The sequence below is a fragment of the Parasteatoda tepidariorum genome, chromosome 2 (genome assembly GCF_043381705.1).
Source record: "Parasteatoda tepidariorum isolate YZ-2023 chromosome 2, CAS_Ptep_4.0, whole genome shotgun sequence".
NCBI lineage: Eukaryota > Metazoa > Arthropoda > Arachnida > Araneae > Theridiidae > Parasteatoda > Parasteatoda tepidariorum.
In genome coordinates, this window is record NC_092205.1 from 41,183,850 (window position 1) to 41,193,008 (window position 9,159).

Below are 9,159 nucleotides of genomic sequence, written 5' to 3' on the forward strand. Positions count from 1 at the left end.
TGCCGTGAGGTGTGTGCTTACTGGGTATATAAAAAAATTTAATTCAAAATTATTAATAATTTATCCATTTTTTCAAAGATTATGAAGTGAATTTTTTAGATTTAAAGAAAAACTATTTATAAAAGCAGATTCAACAAAACATTAACAAGATTATTATTATTGATCATACCAAACTTATAAAGGTATGTAAAGAATTAACCAAACTAAGAAAATTTTTGTAAATTCATATTACAAATGTAAATTAGTGAATTGCCCCTAATAAATTTAATTGGTTAAATAAAATTGGTTACATGGATCAGTATTTCTTTAATTATATGATAAAATTTTTTTAAAGAACTTTGAAATGTAAGTACAATGAGCATTGCAGTTAAGCACTTTTGTCAGAAGTAAATCTTTTTTAATCCCTACACCCATAATATTTAACAAATCTGAGATAATTGAATTTTTTTTCAATTGTTTTTAAATCATATTCAGAGATGAACTAAAGTTTTTTGGAATAACAAATCTGAATAGAATAAGATTTTTTGCCACATTTAAATTCGTGAAAGCCTCTCACTTCAAACTTCTTTAAAATCTTACATTTAAATATTATAAATTTTTTTCATAAAACAATTGAAAATTTTAAAAGTAAAAATACAATAATAAGAAGTAATACTTAAAAAGTAATAAAGTGTACTATGAAAATTTAAAAAAATATATTCAATTAGTGGATAGTACCTCGGGTAAAATTTCGTTTGATTAATATTCTTATCCTTATTAAATTAAATTATTATTCTTATCTTCATTAAATGAAATGAATAAAAGGGAGATGGAAATTTTGAGGTGATGAAGCTTTATAATTTTTTGCATGCTCTGGGGACCCTCATGGAAATACATAATAAATGAATGATCCCCAAGTCAGGGATTAAGATACTGATCTATAAATAGAAGAGTGCGAGAAGACCAGTAGCTTGCCAGTGACGAAAATGATGGGACTTCACCAACAATAAAATTAACAAGAGAAATAAAATTTTCTTTTGCTATAAGGGGAAAAAAATTGGAAATGTTAAGTTGATCCCCGAGATCAGTGAAAATTTGGCATTTTTCTGTTTGATTTCAGAAGGCATAACTGAAGCTTGAAATTGAAAATCTCTTGCAAAATGCAGCAGAGTTGCATATCAGTATGCAAGAATCCTTCCTACTGAAATCAGCTCAGTACGTGCACATGCGGAGACGCAAGTATTTCATCAAAGATGATCAGCGCTTTTATGCGATATGGAACCCAGGTACGCCGAAATGGAATTTGGTTGAATAAATACTGTAAACTTTGAATAGAACAGTGTAAAAACCACACTTTTTGCACAATCTGGGGCGAAAATCGACATGGTAAAGAAAAATATCTCATTTTAGAAAAGGAAAAATTCAGCACTTTTTAAAATCATCTAATGAAAAAAAGGACCTTTATATGTTTTTTAAAAGCCATTAAAATGGCTTTTAAAAAACATATATAAAAATATATGTACCTTTAAGCACTTTTTAAAAATACTACACACCCTATGATTTTTCTCAATCTCAACTCACATTTTAGGTTTTGATAGTTTTTAATTTATGCCAGTTTTTGCTTTTCACCCTAAAGAAATCATCTCAGCTAGAAGTCTCTACACAGCATAAAAAATTGGCTAAATATATAAAACAAAGAAAGAAATGTTAGTTGACAGTTTTCAATTCATGCCATTATTTCTTTGTGCACTACCTCAAAAAAGGAGGAGATTTCAAACAGTACGCATACAAGTACAAGATAAATCTTTTAAAAGATAATACTGGCTAAAAATATGAAAACAAATTAGAAAGTTAGCAGAAATTTTCACCTGAAAATCCAGCATTAAAATAATTTAATAATAAAATAAATATGTGTGAACAGTGTAACATGTATAAAAATTACAATACATAAATTAGCTTAAAAATTAAAAGAAATGTCTGCTTACTTTGAAGAAGCACTTGTATATCTGCATTTTGTTGTTGAATCTCTTTCAATAATTTATTATTTATCATATTATAGTCTTCAAAAGTATAATAAAAATACAGCAAAACACCAAGTGCAATAACAGATGTGATCTTTCTGCAAACCCAAATTTTAACAAACACAGGGCCCTGTAAAATTAAAACATTAATTATGAATACCAAAAAGTAATGCAATTATTGAATTTAAAATATATACATGTAATTTTATCGTAGTTGTTTGATAACTGAAATAAAATTTAATTTTAGATTGAACTGATAATTCACAATTGTATTATAAACAATTCTAGCCCAGAGTACACTGGACAATTGAGTATCTAAATCATTTTTACAAGATTTAGCAACAAGAGATTTTATTTAAATTAATTATAAAAACAATTCTCTGAAATTTTTTTGTTGATAATTTTGTTTTAATTCATTGTACAAGATAATCAAATAATAATGAAGTAACATATTTGTCATGGTGATCTGACTTTTTATAAATTTCTATATTGTCTTTGATTGAGAAATTTGAATAAGAATTGAATTCGGATCTAGCCAAAATATGTCAATGAATGAAACATTTAAATTTCCTTCCCCCCCTCTAAAACGGCCCCCCCATTTAAAATAATACAGATCACTCATTACAATTCAATCAAGTCTGCAAAATGAAAAGTGATATTAAGCAAGCAATACATTCTTTACCTTTTTATCCATCTATTATCATGCACATTAGTAAAGATTTCCTTTAGTGATAAAGAAAGGAATCATATTTGAAATAAATTGTCTTAATTAGGTCTGATTTTGACAGTAATACAGTCAAACCCCGCTATAGTGAACTCCCGGATATAGTGAACGAAATGTTTGGTCCCGTGCCTTGCTATGCACGTATAATGTTATTTTTAGTGGATATAGTGAACCAAAAAAGTGAGGAAGTTGGATATAATGAACTTCTTTCTGTCTTCACCTGATTCCCCCCCCCATTTTCTTTGTAATAATTTTGAAATTTCTACTTCAAAATAAATACATATACCGATTTTTAAAACCATCTATAGAAACTACTTTTATGTGCTCGAATGGCAGGTTAGACAGGTTTAAAAAGCGGAATAACAGAAATTCAGGAAAAATTATCTGAGAGTCGGGAAGTGTTTCCAGATCTGATGTTGAGGATTGCTTATCTGCTAAAGATTACCAAAATTTTTTTGTATGCAAGACCATATTTTTTGCTACTACATAATATTTTTCAGTCATTTATATGAATATAAAATAATAAAAGGGAGGAGTTTGGGAACCATTAGTGAAATTGCCTGCGTAACGGATATAGTGAACTGAAATGTCGGTCCCTTGAAGGTTCACTATTATTAAAAAAAAGTAGCAAATTTGATACTCAAAATTATTTTCATTCTCTTCTTCCGTTATACCAGGAATGATTTTTCTTCTTTGCTTTAGAATAGAATTAATTTAGCCAAAGTGAAATTTTTTTTTTGCCATGGAGAATTACACATTTCAGTTTTTTTTTCTCCCCATATCAACTCTGCAATTTTTCTGCCATAACAAAGTAAGCGGAATCACTGTGTGTGTGATACAATATAAGATCAAGATGGCAGATTCAGTAAAGATTTCACAAAATTATCTAACCACAAGACTTTTTCAACCAAAAAAGTGCAAGTGCACCAGCAATTCCCATTTTATGAACCCCTGGATTTTTTAGTAATTTATCTTAAAATGTTAATAATGTTTTATTTTTTTAAAATTGCATTTATAGTTTTTCCATTTGGGATCTTTTTTTTCTTCAGTACTTTGAACATGCACTTAATAAAGAAAAAATCACTCTTTACAAAATATGAGCAATCAGCAATTAAATGGTATTTTTAAAAAAAATAGGCTTACATTTACATCTAAAGGCAATAATTTGGTTAATTCTTCATCTAAAGAATAAGAAGCTAATATCTTTTCAAACACTGCATTTGCTGATAAAATAATCAACAACCAAATTCTAGCGTTTGCTGTACGATGAACAGATGTTAAAATATAAATCATAATTATTCCAACAATATAATATGCAATTGTAAATACGTTAGTAAATTCTCCTAAAACAAAACTTTGTAAGGCTTTTATACGATCAAATATTTCGAAAATCAGATGACGATGTTCCTTAGTTGTTGACTTAAAATCTTCAAAAAGTTCTCTAGCATGACTTCTAGATATTTGAAGTTCAGAACTTAAAGTTTTACCATTTGTAATTAGCTTTTGCTGTTCTTGCAAAGAAATTTGCTGTAAATTAATTATCTTTGATTGGGACTCACTTGATGCATCTAACTTCTTGCTAACACTATCAGCACTTTCTGTTAATAATATCACAGTTTTCTCAGTCTGTTCTTGCCATTCCCTATGCTGCAAGTAATGACAAATACTTTGAGTATGAGTGAAAAATTCTCTGTACGTAGGAAAGACTTCTTTCGGACATTTTATCAAACAATCTGAAATGTGAGAATATTTAGGACAAAAACATTCTATAGTTAGAGAGTGTTTTAAAAAACAATTGGCGAATGATAGAGCTAAACGGCTTTGAACATCTTCTGTTAAATGCTTACACCCCAAATGTAGTTCTTGTAATGCTGCTTTCCAGCATTCACCGTAAGGCGCTACTTTACCAACTAAATTGTTGTAATGGTTCTCTCCTTCTTTAAACTTTTCCGAAAGACTTAAATCAATTTCAGTACAGTTAGCACAAAGTAAATAGCTCATAACAATTGCATGAAACAAATGCGATGCCTTCATTTTAAAGCATAAGAAAACTTTTCATACGTCACTATACCACTCTAACAAACAATAAAGTCGTACAAATAATTCTTTTAAAATAAATTCAACAAAACACAGATTACAAACTTCTTATTCCATAAGTTAAATAATCTTTGAAATAAGTATTAATACTAGTACAAAAAAAAAATAATCTGCAGTGGTAATATATAAATTATATATAATTTTTTCCTTAAAAAAATATTAGTTATAAAGAGAAAAAATAACGTAAAAACATGTTGCGACAGGTGACAGAAAACATTACTAAACAAGGAAAAAGAGAAACAAAAAACGAATTTAAAAGTGAAAATGCATTGCCAGATAAGTAACTTTATAAAAAAACAGCTTTTCACAGTTAGTTCTGAACCGCATTCTTCTTTTTAAACACATAGAAAGTTAAAAGCAAGAATACTCTATATATATAATGCTGAGTTATAATTATCTACACTCCAAATTAACAATTAAAAAATAAATAATGCGTCTGCTTTGATGAATTTGTCGTCCATATTCCAATTCAATTCAATGATTTAAAATTAACTGATGATTCTATTCAATCGTAGTTTTCTTAACTTCAGTGTCATAGAAAATCGTTTCCTTTGTCGTCTATTTACAAATTGTTAAATTTTTGCGAATATGACATGTGAATGAAAAACTTACGAATTCATAATACTTATAAAACAAGAAAGAATAAGATTTGAAAACAAAATTTTTTTTCCCTTCCTTTTTTAAAATGCAATAGATCGGTTTTCTTTACATTTGAAGTTATACTTTTATATTTGGTCTACTATAAAAAAAGCTGTTCCAGATTTATTTATAAAAGTGAAAATTGAGCTGTGAATTTGATTTAGAAAATTAATATAACTGATTTTGTACTGGAAAAAATGAAAGAATTAAAAACGTATACATGAAAAGCAAATGCTTATTTGATTTTAATTTTTTTCATTTCTACTATAATTAAGTTGAAATCAATTAAGATTCACAAAATAGCTAATTTCTTTTGATTTTATTATTTAGATGCTTAATTTTTTTTAAAAATGCATTCAATAATTGTGAGCTTTTGCTTCAGATGAATAGTTTTTTTAAAATTACATCTTTATTTGATTATATGCATCTTTTTTTTTTTTTTTTTTAAATAAAAAAATTGCGTACATTTGTTTGGGAAACATTATTTTAAACAAAGTGAAGATTGCCCACCATTGCTTATTATACTTTATAAAGAGTTTTACTCTTTTTTTTCTTTTCTTATCTAAATGATGATTCTTCTGATAATGCAGAAAGTGAGATTTTTTGAGACTGTTATAATTATTAAGTTGCTTTCACTTATGTTAGAGGCTACTATATTCCTCAAATGATTTTATGAATATTTGGAAAACGGCTCAATGTAAACGCTTATTGTAAACGTTTCCCATTTTAAGAAGAATCGTAGAATAGCTTACCACAATATTATGTACTGATTAGAAATTTCAATTGAAACTTTAAATATTAGCTGCATAATTATATTTTTAAGAGATTTTACTTATTAATTTGTTATCTAACATTATAACAAGAAAAAAAAGATTTGAAAACTTGAAATAAAGGCTTTTCTTTAAACTTTTATTAAAACGAAGCACATTTTTCTATCCTAATGTTTAAAAGTATTTCTAATGAAATAATTTATTTACAATTCACGTTAAATGCAGATTTAATATATTTTTCTTATAAAGTTAAATTTTATTGTATAAAATAATTAATGACTGCTGCAAAACAAATCCTGACATTTGATGTTAAGTAAACTTGATGCATTTATTTATTTGTTTTAGTTTTAATTGGTTAATTAGAAAAAAGAGCTTTTTAAACATTTTGTGAAAGAGCTTTCCTTTAAACCACCTATGAAAAACATTTTTAATGCATAAATAATGTTTAGGAACTGAAAAAAGTCAGCTTATAAAATATTATTTACTTAATAAAGATTACCTTTAAAATTTTCAATTTTACACAAGATAGAATTACTAAACAATTATAAGCCTTATATAACCTTTGGGTTTTAATTATCAAAATCCTATCATGTTTAAAATTGATTTGTATTTACTTTGTCTTTTCATTTTACTTGTATTTTCATGTAAAAAAGAAAAACATTTTCACATTTATGTTAAGTTTAATAATGTGATTTAATTGTGTATTGTAATTTCTTATTTATAAAGATAAATATGAATGTATTTAAATAGTTAATTGATATAAACTGAATTACAACATTTGATGCAAACTAGATACTTTATTATTTATTGCTTTATGTTTTCATTAATAATATTTTTAATGTTTTTTCTGATAACCAAGTAAAGGTTACTTAGTAGTTATGTAGGTCCTGAGAAAATCTTCCTTATACAATATGATTCAATTGTTATATCTTTATCTAGAACTTATAGTATTTTTACTTTTTTAACCTTAAAATTCTGTTTTAAAATGTAACATAAGATTTATATTTTTATTTAGATAGTACATTAGATTAAGACATATTTTAGTTTTAAATTACAATGCTGATAGTAAAAGTAATAATTTCTTATTATATTTATGTAGTCTTTTTTTTAATAAATTTTTTTCTTACCTTTATTAAATATTTTTTCTTAGATTCTCGATTATTTATTACATTTTAAGTAACTGTTTATTATCTCTAGAGAATAATTTAAATTGTAATTTAATGTTTTCTATTTGTTGTAAAATATGAAAATGATCTAGTTTGCTATTCTATATGAATTTAAAGTTATTAAGATGAAGTTCCATTAATTGGGAAAAATCTATTTAATCAAAAGAGATTTTTTAATTTGAAAAATCAAGCTTTTAAGAAATTTTTTGTACAACATTTATGTTAAATGATAAATGCAATTTTTTTCATTTTCTAAATAAATGTGAACTTTTTTAAAATATATATATATATATTTTAATAAAAATGATGGAATAATTTGTATTAAGAATGATGAAATTTATTGTTATCAATGACATTGACATTAATGATGACATTTATTATTATCAATGACATTTCATCTATTTTCGTTAAATCAAATGAATAATTTCTTACAGGTTCCGGTTATAATGAAGATAATGAATCTTTTGAAATGATGTCAGTTGGGTTTGATAAGATATTTGCTTGTCCTTACTGTCCTTATTCTTCAAACTTTAACTCAAACATTAAAGTACATATGCGTACTCATACTGGAGAACGTCCATTTCACTGTGCAATGTGTAATAAGCAGTTTACTACTAAACAATCATTACAAAGACACATGATGAAACATTCCGGTGAACGTCCTTTTAAGTGTAGGCTATGCCCTAAAACATTTACTCGTCAGTATGTGTTAAGAGGACATATGTTAACTCACACAAAATATAAAAACTATGGTGTTCATGTAATTCCTTATTAATGAAATGGTTAAGTTTGAAAATACTTTAAAAATTGTTTTCCAAATTCTAGTGCTGTTTAAAATTCCAATTTTAATACTATTAATTATTTGCAAATTAAATATTTATTTTTGTTTGATTTCTATACTGAAAATTTTATACCAGAAAGGAGCTGTAAAACACAACATTTTTCGAAGAAATGAGTGTTATTATATATTTATTGTATAATCATTACATTCAGTTCATGCTTAAACTGGGTCTTAGAAATTTGCTGGATAGTAATCCTGAATTTTGATCACTTATTATTATATACTATGTTGTCTTTTTCTCAATGCTAATATCTAATATTAAAATTAATTTTGTGTTTAATTCATTTGAGCTTAATGTTTTGACTTTAATTTGTTTTACAGATTGTTTTACTTACAAGTGAAGTATTTTATACGTCAATCAAGTTTCATACATCTTGCAATTTTTGTTATGATAGGAATAATGTGCGAATAAATTTGAAAGCATATTACGTAAAATTAATAAATTGTAAATTTTAACCTAAAATCTATTATGGTTTCTTCATTTATCATCTATTGTTTTTTTATTTCTGGAGATATGTTTTTGCAGGTCATAGAAACCACCTGTAACTGATATAATTTCTTTTTTTTTCCTAATTTCACTGAGAATTACATGCAAAACTTCTTAACCGATTTTGTATAAAAAGGCATTGTTCAATAACACTTGTTTTGTATTGTTCAATAAGCCCTGATTGTTCAAGGCAAAGAATGTTGGAAAGAGAAGAAGTCTAGCTCCTCAAATACATAACTAAACCGGTGAACAGCTCTGTACGGGATGCTGTACCAGAAAAACTGTTTACAGCTTGAGCAACATACTCAGCTTTAACGAGGCTTTTCGATACTCTTTCGCCAAGGTAAATAAAAAAGCTGTAGTTTAAATACCTTACATTTGAAGCAAAGCTACCATTTTAAACTGTATATGGCATCTTGCTGTAAAAAATTATCT

The 9,159-nt window shown here is 26.2% G+C and overlaps 1 protein-coding gene and 1 long non-coding RNA gene across 4 annotated transcripts in view; one reads left to right on the top strand and one right to left on the bottom strand.

The window, feature by feature from the left end:
- LOC107452571 (uncharacterized) overlaps positions 1-5,092 on the bottom strand; it is a 19,128-nt gene extending 14,036 nt beyond the window's left edge. Inside the window, exons 1-3 of one of the 3 annotated variants that reach the window (XM_071177483.1) lie at positions 4,572-4,894; positions 3,868-4,457; positions 1,965-2,130 (exon numbers count right to left, since the gene is read on the bottom strand). In XM_071177483.1, coding sequence (XP_071033584.1) covers positions 1,965-2,130; positions 3,868-4,457; positions 4,572-4,758 — 943 coding nt within the window. In that variant the 5' untranslated portion in view covers positions 4,759-4,894. Of the gene's footprint in view, positions 1-1,964; positions 2,131-3,867 lie in introns of all 3 variants that reach the window. The other 2 variants (XM_071177481.1, XM_071177482.1) reach the window with 2 other exon arrangements.
- Positions 5,093-5,229: 137 nt separating this feature from the next.
- LOC139424983 (uncharacterized) lies at positions 5,230-8,700 on the top strand. Its single transcript, XR_011636134.1, has 2 exons — positions 5,230-6,053; positions 7,831-8,700. It is a non-coding gene; the product is annotated as an uncharacterized lncRNA (long non-coding RNA).
- Positions 8,701-9,159: the final 459 nt, after the last annotated feature.